Source organism: Pogona vitticeps, chromosome 3 (genome assembly GCF_051106095.1).
Source record: "Pogona vitticeps strain Pit_001003342236 chromosome 3, PviZW2.1, whole genome shotgun sequence".
Classification (NCBI taxonomy): domain Eukaryota; kingdom Metazoa; phylum Chordata; class Lepidosauria; order Squamata; family Agamidae; genus Pogona; species Pogona vitticeps.
Window position 1 is genome coordinate 6,526,565 of NC_135785.1, and position 25,915 is coordinate 6,552,479.

At 42.0% G+C, this 25,915-nt stretch overlaps 2 protein-coding genes across 6 annotated transcripts in view; both read left to right on the forward strand.

Annotated features, from left to right (window-relative positions):
• Positions 1-25,915, forward strand: part of AP2M1 (adaptor related protein complex 2 subunit mu 1) — a 48,135-nt gene that overhangs the window by 5,459 nt on the left and 16,761 nt on the right. For 4 of the 5 annotated variants that reach the window (XM_020813500.3, XM_072996301.2, XM_078389749.1 and 1 more), the window contains exons 2-3: positions 16,665-16,781; positions 24,550-24,815. In XM_020813500.3, coding sequence (XP_020669159.1) covers positions 16,708-16,781; positions 24,550-24,815 — 340 coding nt within the window. In that variant the 5' untranslated portion in view covers positions 16,665-16,707. Of the gene's footprint in view, positions 1-16,662; positions 16,782-24,549; positions 24,816-25,915 lie in introns of all 5 variants that reach the window. The other variant, XM_078389748.1, reaches the window with a different exon arrangement.
• LOC144587973 (uncharacterized) lies at positions 6,093-11,116 on the forward strand. The gene is made up of 2 exons (XM_078389747.1): positions 6,093-7,139; positions 7,194-11,116. Exons 1-2 carry the CDS (start codon positions 6,973-6,975, stop codon positions 10,540-10,542), a joined length of 3,516 nt encoding a protein of 1,171 aa, XP_078245873.1. The 5' UTR covers positions 6,093-6,972; the 3' UTR covers positions 10,543-11,116.

Consider the following 25,915-nt stretch of genomic DNA (forward strand, 5'->3'; position numbering starts at 1 on the left):
TGAACTTAGGTCAAAAAAAGGGCAGGAAAGGTTTTCCCCCTCTTTTTTGGTTCTTAAGCCGAGGCTCCATTCTCAAGTTGAAGCAACTTTTTGCGAACAGAGCTGTTCTTAACGCGAATTGTTCTTATGTAGGGACATTCTCAAGTCGAGGTACCACTGTATACAACAGCACCACCTTCTCAGTTCTCTCCACCAGGAAGGACTGGAGCCACCATAAAACAGTGCCCCCAAGTCCCATTCCAGAGAGATGGGTCAGAAGTATTCTATGTTGATAATATCGACAGCCTCTGAGAGGTCCAGCAAAAACAACATGGACACAGATCCTCTATCCAATTCCCATCATAGGTCATCTGCCAAGGCAATCAAAGTTGTCTCTGTCCAATAACTAGGCCTGAAGCCAGATTGAAATGGATGACAGTGAACCTTTTGGAGCCCGAGTGCCCAAACTGCAACACAAAATCAACTTACTTATTTTAAAGTGCCAGTACTGCAATTAAAACCCGAATGCTGAGGTTTTAGTTTAGAAAAAAACAACTACTGCTGCACTGCAAGGGTTAAATGCTTGGTTTCCCCCCCCCCCAATGAGTGATATTAGCAAAGAAATACTTACCAGATCTCCAATCCCCCATTGGGCTACATCCAGTAATGGTCGCCATTGTACCCCTCTGCTGGACCACTGCACCAGCAGAGGGGAGTCAACATCATGGATCAGGGACGGATAAGTATTTCTCTATGGCAACTTATGGCTTGTGTGCCCACAGAGAGGGCTCTGTGTGCCAACTGTGGCACGCGTGTCATCGGTTCGCCATCACTGATCTAGATATTCTTTCTCATCCAGGAACCTCTCTAGCTAAGGGGCCACAACCAACTCTAGTACTTTCCCCAAGAATGGGATAGTAGATACTGATCATTAATTCTTCAGTATTGTGGAGTCTAAATTGTGGAGGCTTTTTAACAATGGTCTTACTACTGCCTACTTGAAGCATGATGGGATCCTACCCTGTGGCAAGAAGGCATTCACCACTTCTCCTACCCAATCAACCAGTCCCTTTCTGGCAGCTTTTATGAGCCAGGAAGGGCAAGGATCCAGCAGGCATGTGGTACCTCTCACCTCCTCAAGGATCCTGACCACATAATCAGGCTGCAGAAACTGAAAGTCACCCATTAACACAGGAAACAAGGGCCACAGTTTCATTCACAGGACCTGAAATAGCTATAGCCTCCTCAGAGAGGATCTGGGGAATTTTGTCTGCAAAATGTTGTGCAAATTCTTCACAGCGAGCTACAGTGTGCTCTGCATTATTTGTCTGGGTACTAGCATGTAGAAGGACCTTGACCACTCAAAAACCTCTGCTGGGCGATTCCATGCAGCTGCAGTAGTGGCAGAGAAGAATTACTTCTTTGCCGCTACCACTGCCATGGAATAGGCCTTCCAATGGGCCCTAGCTCTTTTTTTATCAAATTCACTTTGAGTTTTCCGCCATTGTTGTTCAAGTCTATGGCCCACTAATTTCATCTCCACCAACTCCCCAGTGAACCAGGGGAGCAGTTTGGCTCTACTCTGAGGGAGGAGATGTTTAGGAGCAATCATATCAGTGACTATTGCCATTTCCACATTCCAAAAAGCAGCCAGTGATTCAACAGAATCACCTGACAGTAAACTCCCTAAGGACAGCCATAAAACCATCTGGGTCCATCAGCCTTCTTGGGTGGATTTTCTTAATCTTACCCCCATCCCTGCAGAGATAAGTTCCAGAGAATCCAAATCACATATAATGGACTGTCCATTTCAATAGAACTACATAACCTTATGTTTTGGTAACACAACAAATAGCTATTTGTATATGAAATGTTATAGACATAGATTGATAGAATGATACATGAGTGGATTTATACTAAACTGAATGTGATACTAGTTACCTTCAGTTGTTCACTTTAGTAGCAAGCCTCAGACTCTAACCAGAAAATTGGCTTATTAAGCCACCTCAGTTAAATTAAATCAGTGCTAATCTGTTTCCTGTTTCAGCCACTTGCACATGTAGGAAATATTGCATGCCACCTTTCAACAAAGCTGGAGGCATTGTCTATTTTGAGTGAGGATTATGGCTATAATTTAGCAGAGAAGACTTCCTGGAAGTTAACAGCAGGTGTTGTGTTCTGGAATTGGGAAGCTTGTAGTTGCAGTTCACCATAAAAATTTTCTTATGGATAAACAAACCAAGTAAGCATGTTGCAGAGCTGTTCTATAAGTGAGAGAGGTTGCACTTGGACTATTTTGTTTTGAGGTAGGGGGAAGGAGAAGTGATGTTGCTAAATTTGGTGGGTCAAATGCAGTGGATACTCAGTATGGTGTAGTGCAGTGGTTCTTAACCTTTGTTACTCAGGTGTTTTTGAACTGCAACTCCCAGAAACCCCAGCCAGCAGAGCTGATGGTGAAGGCTTCTGGGAGTTGCAGTCCAAAAACATCTGAGTAACAAAGGTTAAGAACCAGTGGTGTAGTGAATAGAGTGACAGACTTGGACTCTGGAGACCATGGTTCACATCCCTGTTGAGCCATGGAAACTCAGTGGGGGAGTGGAATGGGCAAAGCCACTCTTTAAATATTTCAATTATCTTGAAAGTCCTTTTAGGGTCACTATATGTATGTTGGTTCCAACTTGATGACACATAACAGCAACGAACTGCAGACCATAATCTTTTAACTGAAAATGCAAGTACTTCTGCAAGTGCTTTCATAAAGGAAATGTTTACTGTACTTGGATGCCCTTGCATGAAACTTTTTCTTGGACAACTAGACTTGGTGATTCGTAGTCCCATTTTACAACTTTCAGTGCGAGCTACCGGTCCCCTTGTGATGCTTTCAGTTCTGCTGATGGAATGAATTATAGAAACCAATAAACATCTACCAATGTAATTTGATGTGGGCTGATGTATGGAAGTTTATTTTTGTATTAAAGAAATCAGACTATGGTGCCCAAGATAAATTTTTACATCAGGTGCTGGATCCTATAGAACATAAAGACTGCAGTTTTGGTAAAATTACAAATACAGTCCATTTGTTCCTTGCCTCCAGATAGCTAAATTTTGACTGGATCACCTCATTTTAACAATATGTCATTAGTGTCCTTACAGCTGGCAGCTCTTGGCCTCAGTTGCTTTTTTAGTCTCAGAATCATGTGCCTTAATTCAATTTGCTGGACTAAAACACTGTAGGTTTTTTTTTTTTGCCCATGCCAGGTTTTGGATTCTTTCTTATAGAAGATTTAGATTAGAGTATGAAGTTATGTTGAGTTTGACAAAATAACTGGGATTGAACGTATGGACCCAACTGTGTGTATCTTCAGAAAGAAAGCTTCTTGAAGATTAGGTCTAACCATTTGTTATTCCAATCTGCTTCATTTGCCTGGAACAAATATGCACAACCATCTAGAACACTGACAGTGAAATAAGACAGTACAGGTGATGCTTAAAGATCTCTAAAGGCTGTGTCTCTTCATTCAAGTTCTTGGAAAGGCTTAACTCTGAGGTTGTATCAGGCCCCGCTGTAAAACCTTTAACTTGTTGGTAGATCATGCCAAAAGACAGTCATGCAAATTGACATTCAAAATATTAAGTGGATATGTTTATGGTAGTCTGAGGAACCACCTAGTTCCTGAGGCTGAATGTTCCAGTGTGTTGAGATCCTGCTGTTGTGTGTTACACTTTCTGTACCTGAATGATTTGCTCTTGCATCTCTGGAATGAGAATTCCTATAGACTAAGCAAAGGAAACTGGTGGCCTGCCAGGTGAAGGTGGACTCTCATTAGCCCAGTCAGGATAGCCAATGATCGATACTCATAAGTGATAGGAATTAAGGTCCAACAATCTCCAACTTCTGCCGGAAACAGAATTTTGGAGTATGTTTGTGTTATTGAGAAACTAGCAATTTTCCCATGCAGCTGATCTGGCAGGTAAGCCTATGTGTTTCAGTTCAGAATATCATTCTTGGTGATAACAGTTTGTTTCAAAACAGTATTCCACAAGAACTAGATCAGCCAACATTTCAATGCAGGTTTTGTAGGAATAAAATAATAAATTTGACTGTGTTTTCTTCTGCAGATATATGATTTTTTCGGGTTAGCTTTTTGTAGTGACCTTGATGTACTGGTAGACAATGAAGGTTTTACTCCACATCATTGAGCATAGATAATCTAGAAAATAATTACTGGTAGTCACTATCTTAATGTTACTTGATACAAAATATGAACAATATAATGGAGTTATTTATCTGGCTATGCCAGTTTCTAAAATAGTAAACATATATAAATGGTGGGTTTTTTAAATTGTTACCTGAAGCATCTGGAGGTTTGCCTGATTTTAGATCAATGATGTCATAATACCAGATTGACCAATTTGTTTCATATACTGTATATTTCATATACGTTTTATTTCTAGTAGTATTCTGCATTCAGTATTCTGTTGGATTTTGTTTGTTTTTGGGTCCGTCCGTCCCCCTTTCAGTCTGAACAGTTAATCTTGCTTTCATCACACATTGTTCACTTCATGGAAATAAATGCCTTTCTAAAAGATTAACTTTGCTCAAAAAGGGCAGTAAGTTGTGTTATGGCTACTGCCAGTGAGATTCAAAACAGCAGATGTGAAACAAATCACTCTTCAGTCTACTTTATTACAAGCCACTCTTGCTGGGAAATCTGGTAACATAGTTGTTTAGGCAGAATTATGGAAGATTTAGGATTAATTCTATTTAAAACTTTTTTATCCTGTCTTTCTCTTCAAAAAAGAACCCAAGGCAGCTTACATCATTAGAAAGACAATGTTTAAAAGCGAAAAACAATAAATATACCTATTAAACCAAGATGGATAAAAATCAATGATTTTTTAAAAAAATCATTTTATAGCAAATTTTTTAGAAAAAATTATTATATTTTTCAGCTAATTAATAATATATAACATAAAATTTGCATTCTGTCCACACCAATTAAATACAGAAAATAACAAGAACACAAAACATAGTGCTCTTTTCACTGCTTTTACCTGGCTTATAGTTCCCTTTACCTTTGTGCAATACAGCATTTATAAATTCATCCCATATCTCATTAAACTTTTTCATCTTTAATTCTCCTTTTTTGAATTTAATTTCTGAAGTATATGTATCATTAATTGATATATTTCAAATTTTGTTATACCATTCACGCAACTGGAAAACCCAGTTTTGCTTCCAGTTTTTTAAAATGAGCTGTCATGCTGCTAACATCCGTTTCATCTTTTTTTTGCGTTACTTATATAATCATTTTCTATTAGAAATAATAATGCTATTTTGTGACATTTCAGTATTAACTTTGAATATTTCTCTAATCTTTTCAAAAACTTTACACCATACCTTATGTTGTTGCTTAGTTAAGTCAGTGGTTCTTAACCTTTTTGAAAGAAACGCCCCCTTGAGCCATTGAGGAAGTTATCATCGCCCCCCTCCCCGCGGTGATGCTATCTTATTTATTTATTTATTTATTTATTTATTTATTTATTTATTTATTTATTTATTTATTTATTTATTTATTTCACTTAAATCCAATGACCCCTGAAAACAAAATTCAATTCCAAAAAGTAACATTTAATGATTTAGTTGCAAGCGAAATTTAAGACGCAAAAAGAAATATAAAAAGGGCATAAAAACAAACCACAATGCAGGAACTAAAAATTTCAAGACGAAAACTCTGAAACTAAATTAAGATTGGAGGAAAATATATATTCATGCACACTGTAAAAAGGCTGCAGCCATCTTAACAGGTTTGGCTTGCTCCAGCGCCCCCTACCGCCCCCCTTCTGCTCCAGTGCCCCCACGCCGCCCCTTTTCATTCTACCGCCCCCCTGAAAAATTAAATCACCCCCTGGGGGGCATTATCGCCCACGTTAAGAACCACTGAGTTAAGTCATGTCCGACTCTTTGTGACCCCATGGACCAGAGGACGCCAGGTCTTCCTGTCTTTCACTGCCTCCTGGAGTTTGGTCAAATTCATGTTGGTCGCTGTTACATACAGCACTGATGTTACCTGTCTGTCATGGGTTTGGAGGGAAAGTTCCATCCTATGGGGAGTGGAAGGCGGGACATCAGGAGGAGGGGCTGTACTGTATATATATGTGGAGCTTGTGTGGAGAAGTAGAAGGAGCAGCTGGGAAGAAGAAGCTGGTGTGGGAGTCTGTGTGTCAGACAGGGTACTACTGTGTGTCAGTCAGTACCAACCTGATAGGTTCAGGTGTCTGTATGGGTAGCCAGAACTGATAGGTTCAGGGTCTGTGCTTTATTTGAAAGGTGTTCTGTGTGAACCAAACTGGTGTATGTATGATTGAGACTAAGCCACGTTACTGTATCTTATTCACTTGATCATTTTATTTTTCCCTGTGTGTTATTTAAATAAACCTTGTTCTGTTATTTGTTAAAAATCCATTCCTGGTCTGTGTGACTTCTTATAGGGAATGGTTGGTGGCAGCTTAGTGAGACTGTGGCATCCTCCAGTAGGTCTGGGTTTGTCACATTGATTGGTGTCCAGCGTGTGGGATACGACTGGTCCAGTTGTCCAGTGGTCCAGCAAAGCCTTGGCAAGTGTGCCCAGAGCAAGGGGGGTCTAGTCAGGGACAATCTGAGGGCGCGTAGGTAATCTTCTAGGCGTACCTCACGGGGAGGTGCGCTAGTGGAAGAACGTGCCAACTCTGGGGACTAGATTAGGGAGCTCTGAGGCAACCTGTTTTGGCGGGAAAAAGCTGAGGCAAAGCTGTGTGAAGTTACAGTGATCTAGCCTGTCTGCTGAGAGGCCTAGCAGAGGGGGTTGGACTCTGGCTGGCAACAGTTGCAAGTTAGTGCTGAAGAACAGCAGCAATCTATAGAAGGCTGGTTCTGAGGCAAAAGAGAAAAAAAAAGTGGTTGCTTTATTCTGAGGCTTGACTTTTGAAAGCAGCCTGTTCTGGGGGGGGATTATGCCCTTGACTCGAAGCCAAATGGCAGAAATGGGTGAAGTAAAAGACCCCCAGGTTGACCAAGGTTCTGAGGATGAATTTGGCTCAGTGCAGGGTGACAGCACGGGAGAACAGAACCCAGAACTCAGGAAAATGCTCATAGCCCAACAGCATGAACTGAGGATGAGGCAATTGGAAAGAGAAGAAAGATTAGAGAGAGAAAGAAGGGAGGAAAGGGACAGGCAATTTGAAATGGAAAAGGAAGAGAAACAGGAAAGGGAAAGGGAGAGGCAAAGACAATTTGAATTGGAATTGCAGAGAGAGAAAATGGCGTATGAGTTAAGAAAATTGGAACTGATGAATCAGAACAATAATAACAATAGAGATTCTGAGGTGGGCCAATTGTCTAAAACTGACCTGAAGAAATTCCCTGTATACCACAAGGGAGATTGCCCTGAGGTGTTCTTTTCCCTAGTGGAAAGAGCGTTTGTGGACTTCTCAGTAAGGGAAACTGAGAAGATGACCATTATGCGATCTTTAATCAGTGGCAGCCTGGCAGAAGTCTATGCAGAGATGCCAGAGGAGCTGCTAAAAGACTTCTCTGAGTTTAAAAAACTGGTGTTTGCCAGACATGGGATAAATGCGGAACAGCTGAGGCAAAGATTCAGGTCACTCACCAAGAAACCAGAGCAGACTTTTACCCAAGTGGGGGCCCAACTGGTGAGGCTGCTAGAGAAATGGCTATCTCAGGAGGGAACAGAGACCTTCCAGCAGCTCAAAGACCTGATAGCGCTGGAACAGTTCTATTCAGTCCTGCATGGGGAACTGAAGTTCCAGGTGAGGGAAAGGAAACAGAAATCGGTGGCAGAAGCAGCCGAGATCGCAGATTTTATTTATCAAATAAGAAAACCCTTAGGTGCTGAGTGGAAATCTGTAGATAAACCCAAAGAAACCTACAGCAAGTACTCTCAGGGACCAGGAAGAAACCAGCAAGGGGGAGGGACCCATGGTGAAGGGAAGCCATCAGACATGAAACCAAGACCTCAGATTTTGGAGGGAAAACCAAAACAAGATGAGAAAGACTCAAAATATAGCAGAAAATGTTATTTCTGTCAAGGAAAGGGCCATCTAATCTCAGAGTGTGAGAAATTAAAGCAGCTAAAAGGAATTGTGCCTCATGATTCGAGTGGAACCAAGCCAAAAGCTGTGTTCTGTGTCCAGAAAGAGCAAAGCTCCTTGTCACTGAGGGAGCCTGTTGCCATGGCTACTCAATCTGGAACAGTTACATCTGCTGATCAGGCTGAGGAAAATGGTCCTCTTGTGGAGGTCAGGCGCTGCTTACTTGTGAGAACAGATTCACAGTTGTTTGAAACAGCAGGGGTGGACGTAGGAATACTTGACCATCAGTATCGGGGGTTAAGGGATACTTGTTCCCAGGTGACCCTGGGCCATCCAGATATTATTCCTAGGGAGTATATAATCCCGAATGAGAGCATAAAGGTGGCAGGGATTGAGGGACAGGTGATCTCGCTGCCAGTAGCGGAGGTACCTGTGAACTTTCAAGGCTGGAGGGGAGTTTGGCGGCTAGCGATTTCATCGACTCTGCCAGCAGCCGTGCTCGTGGGAAATGACCTGGCTGAACATGTGAAACGGGTGCTAGTGATTACACGTTCACAAGCCACCACGGGGACAGTTCAGGGGGGTACTGATGAGCCCGAGACGGAAGCAGAGGGGAGTGCCGAAGCTGTGGTGGAAACCTTAACCACAGACAGCAGATTTGGCCAAGAGCAAAAGGCAGACGCCACTCTCCAAAAGTGTTTTGAACAGGTGACAGACGCCCAGCTAACACCTGAAACCCCAGTGAGATTTCGAGAGAAAAAGGGAATTTTATATAGAGAGACCCTGATGAATATCTCAAAAGGGGGAGATGGGATCAGAAGTCAGCTAGTGGTACCTGAAAAGTATCGCCCCATGATCTTACAAAGGGGGCACTCTGACATGTTTGCTGCGCACTTAGGGGTGAACAAAACACAGCAGAGAATTACACAGAATTTTTACTGGCCTGACATAGGGAAGCAGATCAGGGAGTTCTGTAAAAAATGTGATGTGTGTCAGCGGCAGGGGAATAATCGTGACAGGACCAAAGCAAAGTTGTGCCCTTTGCCTGTGATTGACACTCCTTTCAAATGCATAGGGGTGGATATTGTGGGACCTTTGCCCAAGGCCACAAAGAGGGGGAACAGGTTCATTCTCACCATTGTGGACCATGCCACGAGGTACCCTGAAGCCATACCCTTAACTAACATTGAAACTAACACAGTGGCAGATGCCTTGGTGGGGTATATGTCCAGGATGGGATTTGCCTCAGAAATAATCACAGATTTGGGCGCATCGTTTACATCGAAGCTCATGAAACGGTTATGGCAAATCTGTGGAATTAAACACAAGGAAACCACTGCCTATCACCCTGAAAGTAATGGGTTAACTGAGAAGTTCAGTGGGACTCTAATGCGCATGATTAGGGCTTACTTGGCAGAGAATCCGAACAGTTGGGACCAGAAGCTGCAATCCCTTTTGTTTGCTTATCGATCAGTGCCACAAGCCAGTACCGGGTTCAGTCCGTTTGAACTTTTATTTGGGAGAACGGTGAAAGGGCCCCTTGATTTGATCAAACAAAATTGGGAGCAGATCACCCAGGATGACCCACAAGACGTTGTGACATACATAGACTCTTTAAGGAATGACCTAAAGAGAAACCTAGAGCTAGCAGCAGAGACCCTGCAAGCTCAAAAGGTCAGAAAGAAAGCTTGGGATGACCAGGAAGGCAGGGAGAGGCACTTTAACCCAGGGGAGGAAGTGCTTTGGCCTAGGCCCTGCAAAGAGAACAAACGGCAGCTGGGTAGCCCAGAAATAAAATACTTGGGTCACATAGTAGGGGGAGGAGTGATCAAACCCCTAGAGGCCAAGATAGAAGCCGTTCGTGATTGGCCTAGACCCAACACTAAGAAAAAAATCAAATCATTTCTTGGGTTGGTGGGCTACTACAGAAAGTTCATCCCGAGGTTTAGCGAGATTGCGACTCCGCTGACCGATCTGACGAGGAAGAAGACTGATGACCGCGTCCCGTGGACCAGCGACTGTGAGGAGGCGTTCCAGAGGTTGAAGGAGGCCCTCATCAACTATCCAGTGCTGCGTGCTCCAGACTTCGACCGGGAGTTCATCATCTACACCGATGCGTCTAACAGCGGGGTAGGAGCAGTTCTTTGCCAGGAGGATGAAAATGGTGACCAGCATCCAGTGTCCTACCTGAGTAGGAAACTCCAGAAAGGTGAGAGACATTTGGCAACCGTGGAAAAGGAGTGCCTGGCCATAGTCTACGCGATCCGGAAGGCCAAGCCTTACATCTGGGGAAGACATTTTATTCTGTGCACTGACCATTCACCACTGCAATGGTTAAAGACAATGAAAACCCACAATAGTAAACTTATGAGGTGGGCTTTAAACCTGCAAGACTATGACTTTGAAGTGAAGGTGGTCAGAGGGTCAGTGAACTGTGTTGCTGACGCCTTGTCAAGAAGACCCGAAGAATGAAGACAGCGAAAGAAACATGGACTATGTATATATTTTGGTGACCAAAGGTTAAATGTATCTGTTTATTAAACATGCCTGGTTTGTATGAATAAAGGTAACTTGATGTATTGTAAATGGTAAATGTTTAAATGCCTAATTGATATGTTTATCCTAGAGTAAGTATGGTATTGTATGTTAATGTATAACTGTTTTTGTATGTTTTGGATCCAGGTTGTTTTTTGGAGAAAAGCACGTTAGCTTTCCCCCTACAAAACAACTTATAAAGAGGGGAGGTGTTACATACAGCACTGATGTTACCTGTCTGTCATGGGTTTGGAGGGAAAGTTCCATCCTATGGGGAGTGGAAGGCGGGACATCAGGAGGAGGGGCTGTACTGTATATATATGTGGAGCTTGTGTGGAGAAGTAGAAGGAGCAGCTGGGAAGAAGAAGCTGGTGTGGGAGTCTGTGTGTCAGACAGGGTACTACTGTGTGTCAGTCAGTACCAACCTGATAGGTTCAGGTGTCTGTATGGGTAGCCAGAACTGATAGGTTCAGGGTCTGTGCTTTATTTGAAAGGTGTTCTGTGTGAACCAAACTGGTGTATGTATGATTGAGACTAAGCCACGTTACTGTATCTTATTCACTTGATCATTTTATTTTTCCCTGTGTGTTATTTAAATAAACCTTGTTCTGTTATTTGTTAAAAATCCATTCCTGGTCTGTGTGACTTCTTATAGGGAATGGTTGGTGGCAGCTTAGTGAGACTTAGTGAGATAGATAAGGTGGTCAGGAACTCCCATTTCTTTAAGGACTTGCCATAGTTTGCTGTGGTCCACACAGTCAAAGGCTTTTGCGTAGTCAATGAAGCAGAAGTAGATGTTTTTCTGGAACTCTCTGGCATTCTCCATAATCCAGTGCAGGTTAGCAATTTGTTCTCTAGTTCCTCTGCCCCTTCGAAATCCGGCTTGTACTTCTGGGAATTCTTGGTCTACATACTGCTAAAGCCTACCTTGTAGGATTTTGAGCATAACTTTGCTAGCATGTGAAATGATTGCAGTTGTACTGTAGTTGGAGCATTCTTTGCCACTGCCCTTCTTTGGGATTGGGATGTAGACTGATCTTTTCCAATCTTCTGGCCACTCTTGAGTTTTCCAGACTTGCTGGCATATTGAGTGTAGCACCTTAACAGTGTCATCTTTTAAGATTTAAAATAGTTCCACTGGAATGCCATCACCTCCACTGGCCTTGTTGTTAGCCAGGCTTTCTAAGGCCCACTTGACTTCGCTCTCCAGGATGTCTGACTCAAGGTCAGCAACCACACTACACTGGTGCCTTGACTTACGTATGCCCCTATCTATGAATATTTCGACTTACGAGCAGCTGTGCTCGCAAAAGTTTGCATCAACTTGTAAGCGGAGCTTCCACTTACGAACACAAAAAAGCAGGGGAAAGGGGTGGGAAATTTAAATGTACTAACCGTTGGTGGCAAAGAGGCCGGCGGCGGGGGGGGGGTGATGGCCCAGAGCTGAGAGGCTTGAGCCTGGCCAGAGTGCTCCCTCTGGCTGCTCGCCTCGTATTGACGGCGGGGGTGGCCCAGAGCCAGGAGGCTTAAGCCTGCTGGGGTGTTCCCTCCGGCTGCTCGCCTCCCGGTGGGTCCACCAAGGTCAGGGTCAGCATCAGCCCCCTCCGATGGGCCAATGCCGCTGCTGCTTGCCAGGGTGGCTGTGTTGGTCCTCAGTGCTCCTCAGCGCTCTCCGCCATTCCCTCACTAAGGGAAAGGCTACCTGAAGAGAAAGGTCTTTGTCTGCTTGTGAAAGGCTAGCAACGATGGGGCCAGTCTAGTTTCCTGTGGGAGGGAGTTCCAGAGTCTGCATGCAGTGACAGAGAAGGCCCTCTCCCGTGTCCACACCAAATGTGCTTGTGATTGTGAAGGTGGTGGGACTGAGAAAAAGGGCTCTCCTTGATTACTTTAATACCCAGGCAGCCTATAGAGGGAGAAGCGGTCCTTGAGATAGCTTGGAGCAAAGCCATTTAGGGCTTTATAGATTAGAACCAACACTTTTGAATTGTACCTGGAAACGGATTGGCAGTCAGTGGTGCTGCTGTAACGGGGGTTATGTGATCCCTATAAGCAGCTCCAATTAATAATCTAGCTGCAGAGTTTTCGACCGGCTGTGGGATAGTTCAGTGACACACTACACCAGAACATAGACAGAATTCTAACTCCTGTCCTCTGAAGATGCCAGCCACAGAGACTTGCGAAACATTAGGAAGAAAAACTTCCAGAACATGGCCAAACAGTTTGAAAAACCTACAACTATTCCAATGTTCTTACAATTGGCATTCTAATCTACTATTTTTTACTGTAACAGCAATTCATTGTCCATGTGGTTCAGTCTAAACAAGTTAAATACAGCAAAACAAATATCTTAAGTAGCATTACATTCCCACAGAGTATAGTCAGGACTATTTTTAAGATGAGAGTATGTTTTCTAAGAAACTTCTTGGATGATTGCTTCTGATGTAAGCCATGTAAAAATCCTCCTCCATGATCTTTCTTTTTGCCTTGCATAAGCTTCTGAGGATTGTAACATGAAGTCAGAACAATTTAGGCCATGGTACTTCACCTGTCTGTGGCATCTATTATCTAGTCCAAATTGGAAAAGCCACAGAATACCAGGAAGGTTGTGCTGCTGTAAAGCTGAAGGTAGAAGACTATTAAGGCCGTCTAAAGGGCTTGGAAAATCCACTTGTCGCCCCTCTGTGCCAAGTGAAAAAATGCTGCTTGACTAGCCACAGCTCCCTTTCTCCTTGCCACCTTACCCTCAGTCTGTGTGTCTCTGATCCTGCAGTCCTCCCCTCCCCTTCCCATTGCAAAGGAAAACAGCCCTCAGGAGAAGAGAGTTTGAGCAGCTCATAGAGATATAGCTCTGCAGGAGAATGTAGAGTAGTCCTATGCTGGAGAATATGGAGATTCCCTGCTCCCAATTTCAACTGAAGACCTGGCTCCTTAAGAGGCCTTGTGATTTTGCTTTCAGTTTTATTTTTGCTAGAGACATTCAAAAGAAAGGAATTCAAAATACAAGCTTCATGACCCCACAGGCACAGAGGTAATAAAGCAACCCAAATCTGAGCATATAAATCAGTGATTCCCAATCCCAATGACTTGCAAGGCTATAGTCCGGTCATGCTGACTGGTGAAATTTTTGACTGACTGGTGAGACATTCTAAAATTTTTCAAGCCCTGGCCATCTAGATTGGATACTGATTAGAGATGGTATTTGTATACGAATATGAATATCCCAGTGCAGCTGGACTTAACAGGGGCCAGCCCCTGTGGCTGGCCTGTCCACTCATGTGTCCGGTGGCGGCGGCAGCCTCGCTCATCCTTTCAATCTCTCCTGGAGCTCTCCTCTTTTCTTGCTCGGCTAGCGACTCAGCAGCCATGCAGGAAGATTCCTCCTCCCTCCCACTGTCTGAAGTGACCAGGTGAGCAGAAAGAGAGTGGAGCTCCCGGAGCGACTGGAAGGATGAGCAAGACTGCTGCTGGATGCATGAGTGGACAGGCTGGCCGCAGGGTCAGCCCCCTTGTTAAGTCCAGCTGCGTGGGGATATTCGTATACTGTGTCCCTATCTCTAGTACTGATCTTAAGTGTTTGTTTTGTAGCTTGGTGTGCAGTGCATAAATTCTGAGTCTGAAAAGTTTAAAGTCTGTCTTGGGCTGGACAGAAATGTTCCTGCCATGTTTGAGGGAGCGTGCATTGTCAGAGTTGTGGGATGGGTCTCAGCTGTAGTCTGTGCTATGTCGCCATTGTCTTATGCTAAGTCCAGTTATGTAGTGGTTTTATAGACAAGAGGTAGGCATGGGGAGGGGCTGTGCAGAAAGGACATTCTTGTTGGGAATGGGAAGCTCCCAGGTTCCCTGGCAGATGCATAGCAGTCTACAGTGGTACCGTCTTTTGTGTATGTGTGGTGGTTGCGGGGGAGTCCAGGAAAAAAAATCTAACTCTCAATAAAAGACATCTTGTTTATCCAAGGAAGTGATTGAAATATTTGGGGGCTGGGTGCTAACTGTACTATATGTAATATTCGGTAGCACTGTTTTCAAAATAATGGATACACTGGTTCAGAGGAGTTACTGAAATCAAGTAAGCATCCAGAAGACTAGTTTGTTTGAACTAATCATTTCTAGACAAGTTGTTGTTTTGACTTGAATATTGTCCCATAGTGTTAAAGCACTCTCTGGGTGGTTTACAACATAATTAAACAAACAACACTTGCTTAATGATGCTCAGGTGAGAAGTTCATGCACTGATCTGTATCAAAATGACCTACACTTCTTGAGCATTCTTGTACCAACATGTTTAGTATAAGTACAGATGTCTGCAATTCTGCTTGCTAGGGAGGGTGCCCTTTGCCTTTTGGCAGGAAGGATTACCTGAAACCCTTGACATGTTTTCACTTGCGCTTCATTAGCACCCTCCCCACAAAAAAGTCATACCTGCTGCTGTTTCCTTAATGCAAATGCGGCAAGATGCAGTAGCTCTTCATACTGATCTTGCAAAGACAAAAACAAACAAAAACAAACAAACACCAAGAACAAATACAGGCAGAGCACGCACACACCCAGTTTAGAGGGAACCTTTCTCACAACTCATTTGATTTACATAGGATGTTCTTTTCAAAAATATCTGCCGTGTTGGGTTCAGCAATTGCTTCAGAAAGTTAGGTGTTTACTTACTAGAAGCTAGCTAGGGTTATGCTATAAACTTTGTAAAAGTAATTGTGTTTGGGGATGAGATGTCTCTGTAGTTGAAGGTTTCCTAATATATTTCCATGTTACTCTGCAGTTCACTGTTACGTTATGCAGGCTAATTGAAATAAGGCTGTTTTGGTTTAAATCTGTTTAAATGGACACTCTGGCCAAGCCTATAAGCTCTGTTCTGCATTTTATGAAAACAGACTGTTACGGCCCGTCCTGATCTTGATTCTGGACAGAACAGAGCTTCCTGTTTCTTCTTCCACAGAACAAGTAACAATTACTAGCAAATGTGAATCTGTCTTTGTGCAGGAAAAATCTTGGCAACATATTTCTTGCTTGTTTTGTGAGTCAAACTTGCTGTGTCATACATAGCTTCATCTAATATATCCAATCCTGTTTAAAGTCTGCTGTATGAAGCTGTTCTGCATATGGAATTGCCAAGTTGTACCTCTATCAAAAGGGACATGGTGGGGTTGAGGGATAAACTGCAGAAGCCTCTGTGCTGCAAGGTCAGAAGACCAGCAGTTGTAAGATCGAATCCACACAACGGAATGAGCTCCCGTCGCTTGTCCCAGCTCCTGCCAACCTAGCCGTTCAAAAGCATGCAAATGCAAATAGATAAATAGGTACTACCACCGTGAGAAGGTAATGGCATTCTGTGTCTAGTCGCGCTGGCCACGTGACCACGGAAACTGTCTATGGACAAATGCTGGTTCTACAGCTTGGAGATAGGGATAAGTGCCACACCCTAGAGTCGGACACGACTGGACTAAATGTCAAGGGGAACCTTTACCTTTTATCTTTACCTCTATCAAACAGCTTCACATAGCTATAGTCCTATGACTCTTACTGAAAAAAAAATATTGGTTCATTCAGTTTAATGCATCATTGAACACTAAATTGTATGGCTGGTGATTAAGAAATCATAAAAGACTATTGGACTTATAACTAAAAATGATTTCTGCTTCACTTAAAGGATATAGCAAAAGTATAGCAAGACATAGACAGAGTGCTTCCCCTCCAGAAAGTAGCAACCTGTCACTGGTTCTTAGAAAAAGAAGACATTGCTCTTAGGGGTGTCTGTCACACTTTCCAAAGGAAACAAAGGATTGTGGCATGTGGAGGTCATGGTGGGAACACTGTGTTTTGTGAAACTGTTAGCTGCATGCGTGAGAAGAGTACTTGAACATTATAATTTTGACATGAATGTAGATGTCATTTGGATATGCATCTGTAATATTGAGATGACAGTGTCCAAGCAGTTTCTTAATATGCTGAAATTAGAATGGTTAAATTGATGCTCTCTCAGTAGTATTCACATCATCTTTAACCTGCATCCTGAACTATAGGCCTGATAACTGCCTGTTTTGTGTCTGTAGGTCTGATCTAAGCACTATGAAAAAGGAAGTGTAACAATTCATCATGATTGGAGGCCTGTTCATTTATAATCATAAGGGAGAGGTTTTAATCTCTCGAGTCTACAGAGATGACATTGGGTAAGTTCTTGGCAATCTCTCATCCTGCTTTCATTCCACACCCAGTTCAAATTCTTGTAATTTCTAAGCTCCTGCTGCTTCAACTGTGTCTGCATGTAAAGACTGTGTGCTATTTGTTACATCCAGGCTGTGTCTGTCCTACTACATCTGTCGGTATGTATTGTCTTGGCAGCAACCGTGAGGGTGACATTGGTGAAAACAGCTCTCTTTATATCCTCTCTTGATCCTACTTACTTGCTGCCTTGATTCTAGTATGCCACGAAAATATCATCAGATGTTGTTAGAGTGACCTGTATCTACAATTGTAGCATGAAAAGATGAAGGAGAGCAGTAATGTTGCAGCTTAAATCAAGGAGGCATCAGCAGTTGTGGTACAAATCTGGTCATTTTAAATCTCTCTACAGTAGTTGCAGTCCTGTCAACTTGGGGCATGCTTTTAATGCAGCATCTGCATTAAATTCTGATTTTGGAGCACTACATGCTGAAATAGAGAATAGTCATAATCTCTTTAGCCTGAGATGCTAACTGATGCATGCATCCATAGAATCATAGAAGTGGTTCAAGTGGGTAATGTTGTAAGTAATCAGTCATTGCTTTAGGGTAGTGGCCTGCACTCATTTTTGCTAGCTGAGGCTGCTGTGCCTTCTCTGTTGCTGTATGAATGCCCCAGTCTTGGTCTGCATTAGTAGTAGGGGCAGAGCTACCCAAAGATGTGATGCAGACTCTGTGTTAAGCATGGGAGTACTGTGGCAGCTATGTGCTTAATTGCAGGAGCAGATGTTGACGTGGTGTGTGTGGAATAATGGATGTGTTACCAAAAAATTGGGCAGCTGTTAAAATTGCAAAGCTAACCTAGATAATCCTTAATAGATGACTATCCAGTTCTTCTGTCAAAGTATATGACTAACCCTTTGTTTTGTCTACCTTTTTTAAAAAATCCAATGTCCAAGGGAGGAAAGAGTTGCTTAAGAGTGAAATCTTGTCTGTACCAAACTGCAGTTTTTCACTTATTGAGCATATATTCTAATTAACAGGCTAACCCATGCATAGTCCTTAACACATTTGATTCTTTCCTTTGTGGTTGGTGTCTAATCTTTTTTGCTGTGAGTTAGGAAAGATGGTTCTTGAATCTTTAGTTGATTGTATGGACTCATAAAAGTTACTGTCATGGAGTTCTGTTATGATACAATCTTTAACTTTTAAACATCCATAGCAAATTGTCCTTAAAATGGACACTTTTTAGAATTGTCTTGCCCTGCTTTCTGTATAGGTACCCAAGAATAATTTGCTGTTCAGTCTTTTTCTAACACCTTTGTGTGAGTTTTCTTCCGCCAGAAGCCACTGGCAATGGTGCGGCTAAAAATATTGTAAACAAATAAATAAATAAATAAATAAATAATTATGATTAATATTGTTTGAAATCCACCTGCACAGTGGGAACTGATTGCCATTGATTGATTAAAGGCTTCCTTTTGTGATTTTGGGGTGTGCATGACAAAGTTGCAGGCATCCTTGAAATCACAGAAGTTGCCTTGAATCCACAGGCAGAACCCATCCAACAGGATTGTGGCCTTTGAATCCATAAATTGTGTGCTTTCGTTTCAGTGTTGCTTCATTCCACTGATTTTAGGAGGACAGTAATGCATGCACTGTGGGGGCATATTAGAGAGGAGGGTCCTGTTCATCAGTTATTACAGACAGTGGGCTGCACCTCAGTTGGAGAAAATATTATCTCAGATTCCACTTGCTAAGTTTGAGGTACTACCAAGTTTGCAGGCAGACTGTAGCCCTAGAGTAGAGCTCTGGTAATAAAGTGAGAATTACCGTGTAGATATAGTAGTTAATAGTTAACATACGAAGCAAAAGGAAGTATACCACCTAGTAGAGGAAAAGAGAGTGCAGAAATCCTGCAATTATATAAATATATTCAACATAGTAGTAAAATGGAGGTTTTGCTGCTTGCAGTTGAACCTTTGCTTTGCCCTTAGCTGTGTCACAATTAGCTTATGAGACATGCTCAGCTATAGCAGTTAGTCTCTGCAATACCACTGTTCTTGCTGGTACAGGACAAGGGTATACTGTATGAATCAGGCCTGATTTAGTTTTGAGTTCTTTAAGCTCACTTTATGTCTGACGATTTGACAACTGAAAATGAAGTGTGGCTTTGTTAAAGTAGCCAATGATGGCCCTTGAACCTTTTAAGTGGTTAATTGAGGTCTTGGGGCTAAATATAGTTGTTGGTACCCATTAGAAGAGATCCTTTAAATCAGTGGTACAGTTTTTGACTTGCCAAAATCCACATTTTCAATGGTCTGCTTTGGTTGGAACTAGAAGTTAAGTTTAATGCTTAATGTTTTCCTCGGATTTGTAAATGACAATTTCCTGATGCCTGTTGGAAGTTAATCTCCAGGTTAGCAGAAATGGATTCCTGTATGGGCCTTGTTTAGGCACAGTGAACTGGTACAGGGGTATGTAGGTTTGAAGAGTCTGCACATTTTGAGAAACTTGTAAGGCGAGTCCCAGTTATTATGAAGCCAGTGAGATATTTTAATTTATGTGCCAGGAAGCTGAAAGAGTTTTTCTCAAAGCCAATTTCTTTTGGGTGACATTATACTTCATTGTATGGATGAAACTTGTAATGTGATGGGAATTGTGTCCACAGAAAAGAATGTGAGATTATGCAACATGTCTTGGTGCCTAGGTATGCACCAGCTGTGGCTGATACGGGCTGAGAATGGTTCACAGCTAGAAATTCTGGAGTTTGATGGATGTTATTCTTCCTGCCAGTTGCACGCCTAGCTGCCTGCATGAGCTTAAAGTTTCCACACAGCTGTTCTGTGCTTCCATCTTTCACTCAGGAACATATCAGTTCTTTTCTCAAAGGTGCCTTGGGGAACTAGAATGAGAAAATGACCTTAGTTCTGAGCTGTCTTGAGATGTGTTACTATTTTTAAAAGCACGTGGCTACAGAGCCATTTAGAAACTGACAGTAGTGGCCAGCTTCCAATGGAGCCATCAGATGACTTTGACAGAGCAGCATTTCTCTCTGAAAAACGTGAAAATAAACTTGGATAATAAATTTCATTAACTACATAATTTCAAACTATTCAGTGGGCTTCAAAATACATAGTGAGTCTGTTAAATTCACTTAAATATTAGTATTGTGGATTTTGTCAGAGTTGAGTAATATCTTGTATGATGTATGCTATGTACTTCCACACAAACAGTGGTAATGCTTCAAAACCTGTGAGGAAAGTGGGGTGTATGCATAGATCCTGTGACATGGTCATGTATCAATTCATGACTAGTACAGCCAATTCAAGATGAGCCATGGCAGGCATGCCACAGTTTCCATCCAAACTGTGAGTTATTAAAGTGATGGGGGTTGGTGGTTGTTCACAAGACCTTGTTATGAAACATCAGGATTGTCAATATGCTCCTATTGTTAAAGCAAAAAATAAAAAAATAAATAAAAATAAATAAAAAACCAAGCTTCTGGCTCAGGTTGGGCAAAAGATAGTGAGGACTCACATGAATACTAACTTGCCTGATGCTTGTGTGGTTCTTCTGTTAGCTGTCTTGAGTACACGCAAGTAACAACATAATCTTCATGTATTTCCATTGAAGTATTATTTTGTAAGTCTAAATAAAGATGAGGCTGTTGAGGTCCACAGAAGTAAAACAAAATCCATGCTACAAATTCTACAAGTGATCAGTGTCTTTCTTAGGATCAGCTGCAAATGTAAGTTACCAAGCCAGATAGTAAAAAATAGTGGAGGAGAGGAAAAGCATAAAGTTTCAAGTAATTAAGTAGGCATTTTAAGCCATGGAGAGCTGCAAGCAAAGTCCCAGGTTGGAAAATACAGTATGGCTTGATGGGACAGAGAATCATTCAGCTATTTCATGACTTGTTCTGACAAAGCATTCTGGGGGAAAGGGAGATTTCTCTTCTCTTCAGGGACAAAGATAGCAACCCACATCAGCTGTGAGAGGGAAATACAGATTCCTCTGAAAGCTTTTGTAAAAGTGTCGAGAAACCACAATTGTGTTATAGCTGAGATGAGCAACATTTGCAGCACCCAGCAGCCAAAATATAATGCCCCCAGAGTCCCCAAAACTCCACACACCAAAGTAAAAATGTTTGTTAAATCTCTTGTGCCCTTTAGGAAACATTGGGGAAAACTCATGTTTTTAGGGTTGCAAACACCCCTAACCCTGATTATTATTCTTTAAAATCGACCTCTACAGGGTGCAGGGAGCTTTTTCAGTAAAAAAGTTTGAGTCTGGCAAGGGTAACTGGAGTGTGTGTGCTCCTTTAAGCCTCATGGGGCAATGGATAAACTGCAGTATTGCAGTCAAAACTCTGCTAACAACCTGTGTTCGATCCCAATGGGTTCAGGTAGCCTGCTCAGGATTGACTCGGCCTTCCCACTTTCTGAGGTCGGTTTAATTGAGTACCCAGTTCGCTGGGGTGGTTGTGTGTGTGTGCAGTGTGTAGCCTGTATAATTAAATGATAAACCGCCCAGAGAGTGCTTTAAGCGCTATGGGGTGTTATATAAATAGCACACTTTTAAAAGTCTAGAAATGAGCATGTGTAGTACAGACAGTCTCTCTTTTGCACAGCAGGTTTGGAGGCTAAATTTTAGTTGTAGGGTTAGGCAAAAAGGGTCAATTAGGACTGAATGGAGAGATTCTTATCTAGCTGTTAAACCTGTTTTTCTTTGTGGTTCTCAAAACTTCAGGTACCCTTGATGGAGCACTGGTGAAACTTAAACAATAGCAGTGCTGCAAGGTGACATGGTTATTTTTCTTTAGTTTTACAAGCAGATGCAGGTTGGCAATTTGATTCCCTTCTGTACCTGCTAGAGAAAGAACCAGCCTATGTAGCTATGAGCCAACTGCATAGTCCAGACCTGACTTGACAGTGTGCAGTTATTATAGGGAAACCAAATCAGCCTCTACTGGTATCAGGGACTTAAAACAATCTCTCTGTGCTAGCCATGTCTTATGTTCTCCAGAAGGAAAACACCAACTTGTTCTATTTGTCACAACTTCTGTTACTAGTGAAATGCTGTTCTGAATTGTATGTTCTCAGTAGCAGACTCATTACCAGAATCATTCAGCTCTTAACTAACAGAGACAGATAGTGTTACCGCACGTGCAAGACTTGGCAAAATAGCTTTAAATGTATCAGTGGGGCATATTGGCTGCATGTTGGCTTGATTTTTACTTCTCTCCATAAAAGGCATAATACAGAAAAGACCATTATATTTTAAGCTGCTACAAAGATAGATGGACTAACGTATCATCGCGCTACTACCACATTAGATTTCTGGAATAAGCAAGCAATTGTCGTTTTGAGAATTTGTCCGTATTCAGTATGTTTCAAGTACCTTGTCCAAAGCATAACAAGTACTGGTGTGTTTTTTGTTTCTAGCGATTATCTCCATAAGATCATGCTAGGAAAGTATGTTTTAAAGTTACAATTCAGTGCGTTGACCAGGCCAGCCCAACCTTTTCAGGAGCATTGAATCAAGGTCACTTTATTTTAGGGTCAGGGATTCTTGTAAAGTGTGCATGCACTATTTGCAACTTTGAATAGGGAGCTGCTGTACAACTACATCTAGTCTGCATCTAGTAAGTTGGCTTAACTACTGAAAGTGTCAGTCGGGTTTCCCATCATTTGCACTTCTGTAGTTAAAGGTCCTGATTAAATTTCAAAGGAAGTGCTGATTTGGAGCTTTAGTTGCGACTCCCCCCCCCCCAAAAAAGTGTTTGCTCCCTGTTACAGTAAGAGGATTTAGTTATAATGTAGCTGTAATTTTTTTTAAAATGAAGTAATGTTTAATCTTCATTGAAAATTTTGTTGATGTAAGTTTAGAACCCTTCAATCTTGTGGGCAGGAAAACAAGGTGGGACTTGTTTTGTTAGAGAGCAGTTCTACTATGTGACCTCATTTAACTGAGCTTGCCAAATGCAGTTCATTGCTTGTCCAAGTACAATTAGCACAGTTACTTTGATTAGTAGTTCTGCGCCCTGGGGGATTTTTCAAAGCTTTCTAATAAAAGTTGTTTATTGTCCAAATGAAGCCATAGATCTGTCTCCTAAATAAAGCTGTAAGCAGGATTCCTAAATGAAGTCATCAGCTGAATGTATAAAATCCTTGTTGCTTTTGCTTCTTAGCACATTAAAGGTTTCACAGTGTTCACATTTCTGTAGCTGAGCTCCAGAAATAGCTAAAGAACGAACACTTTTTCTTTTTAGTAGCCGTCTTGTCTGATGTTTAGCTGAAGGTGAATCTAAGCTTTGGCTCTTGACACTACAGGTGAGAGATGAGAGATAAATTGTGATTGCCCCATGACCACGTAGTTTGGCTACTCAATTAATGCTGTTATATCCAATATCGTTACCTCTTCTCTGAAAGCTATACTGCCACTGACCAAGGATTTTTCTAGTGGGATGGGGTTGCTGTCTGTCGTCTCTCTTTTTTTAAGTTTGGATTCATTGTGCTTTCTGTGTATGTGTGTTTTCTAACCTTTCTCTTGTTGCTGTCACTCCTCCTTTTCTTCGCTGGCGCCATTTCTGTTCATCCCATCTCATTGGCTGCTGTAGCAATAGGTAAGAGATGAATGGCAGGACATAACGGGCACCACAGCATGGGGGAACTGGTATATTAAGATATTATCATGCGGCTGAAGTATTGCAGTACCAAATAAAAACCGTCTCCTAAGAGTGATACAAACTATTAGCCCATGCCACAAACCAACTCACTACCTTTCCAGTTTAACAAATTGAAATATACTCATTTTAATGGATTGTACAGCCCATTGTCTGTTATTTATGGAACTGGTGTATTGAAAAGCCTTAAATACCTGGGGCTCTTAGTTATTCTCCAGACTGTTGTAATGTAGTCAGATATAACATGATACATCATGGAATCATTATATAGCAACATTATCTAAATACAAAATACATGCATTATAAGAGGCTCTCCAGTGCTGTTGCAAGAAAACTTTGAGTAGCACTCTGTACAGGGTGTGTAAGTGTGAAAGATACTGCAGTATGCATTAAAATGGTAAATAGAACAAACTTTCTCTATTCAGAAAGGTTCTTAGAGCCTAGTGGTTAGATATGCTAGATTTTCTTATTTTTCATCCATTGACTTACTTAGATGAACTCTCTATTGACATTCCCCCCTGCTTTAAGTTATTCCTAGAAAAAAGATTCCCCGACCTTCTGTGTGCTTTATTCCACTGTTGCACTTGATTTCTTTTCCTAGCCTAGAATTTTATAGAGAACAGTGCTTCTTACCTTGTGGTACTTTATGGCATGTGTTGCTAGTACCATCAATTGAAAAACGCTGGTTTAGAACACTGGTTCTTAACCTTTGTTACTCAGATGTTTTTGGACTGCAACTCCCACGAGCCTTCACCATCAGCTGTGCTGGCTGGGGTTTCTGGGAGTTGCAGTTCAAAAACACCTGAGTAACAAAAGTTAAGAACCACTGATTTAGAGCACGAGTAAAACAATGTGTCTGATTGGTTCAATACCCTTTGTTCCCTGTATGTGTGACCAGACTAAATCCTGAAGAAGTAAATATTCTCCTTTCAAAGGAATAGCTCTTTATGCCTGTTCCTGTCAACTAGACTTTGGTTTCTTCTGCAGAGATACAGCTAAACAACCTAGTATGGTGATATGTACCCAACTGTGTCTAGACCCTTTATCATCTTCTAAGTCTTGTTATCCTACAATATTCCAACATTACAGGCGGAATGCAGTGGATGCCTTCCGGGTCAATGTCATCCATGCACGGCAACAAGTGCGCTCACCTGTCACCAACATTGCCCGAACAAGTTTCTTCCATGTCAAGCGTTCCAACATCTGGCTGGCTGCTGTCACCAAGCAAAATGTTAATGCTGCTATGGTGTTTGAGTTCCTCTACAAGATGTGCGATGTGATGACTGCCTACTTTGGAAAGATCAGCGAAGAGAACATCAAGAACAACTTTGTGCTCATCTATGAGCTTCTAGATGGTGAGGATGTGCCATTCTGACTAAATTCCAGGAACTTGTTTCATGTAGGGTGGCTAGGCAGATGTTAAAAACCTTGTGGTTGCCTATGTGGGGTAGAGCTTGTTTTAGCCTAATAGATCCAGTCTGTACTGTTGGTGTAGCCTCTAGCCCTCAGCACCCCTAAGCACCCCCACTTGCTTTCAGTCACTTCTGGTTTTGAAATAAGGCCTTGTCTAAATAATGTATGATGGTATATGTTTGTAAAAGTAGCTTGAAATAGGAAATCTAGATTGGCCATTCCAAGCCAGACATTGATGATGTTCTTTTACATGGGGGTTGGGCTGGCCATCTGAAATCCCAGGAGCGAGGGCTGGACATGTACATTTTGCCTTCCATTGGCTCCAGGTGCTTAGCTTTACACATGCTTTCTGTTTCACTACTAAAAGTAAATAAGCCATTACCGCTGTCAAAATGAAGAGCTGGAGGTAGCTAAAGAAGAGCACTGTGACTTCTCTGCAGGTTCTTTGTTATGTACTTCATGCTGAGATTTGTACAAAATTGAGATGTGGATGTCCCATTGACTTCCTTCAAGTGAATGGGACTGGATGGTTATCCTAGCTTCTGGGCCGCATTTCAAAACAGTATAAGTTGCTTCATCTGTAGAAGTAAAATGCAGACTGAGGAGCAAACGTTCCTTTTATGTTGTGTCTGCATGTCATAAATAGCTCCATCACTGAATTCTGTTTCCCAGACAGAAGCAGTCAAAACTGTAAATGTGTATCAAAATTTTGTGGAATTTATTGTTGCACTTTAAGACACGGCATTTTGAACTTGGAAGGTTATGATATCCCTTGATTGCATTTAGAGATTGCCTGTTACCTCCTTGTTTTATTTGCTGCTTTGGACATGCCTTCTTGCAACCCACGTCATTAATTCAGCAGAGAACAATTTCTTACACAATTTGGGAATGACCGCCTATGAAGGCATGCTCTCAAAGTAAACCTTTGTCAGCAAAATGCGCTTCCAGTTCTGATGTAGAAAATGACTCCAATACAGTAAAGAATCTCAGAATCCCTGCTCTAACATGCTGATGAAAGTATTCAGTTCAAACCTACTCGTTA

What these genes read in the sequence shown, in the direction of transcription:
- LOC144587973 (XM_078389747.1), top strand. Translation starts at nt 6,973, where the DNA reads ATGCCCTTGACTCGAAGCCAAATGGCAGAAATGGGTGAAGTAAAAGAC. An exon ending in CAGCATGAACTGAGGATGAG is followed by an intron (nt 7,140 to 7,193) that starts GCAATTGGAAAG and finishes GGAAAGGGACAG; the next exon opens with GCAATTTGAAATGGAAAAGG.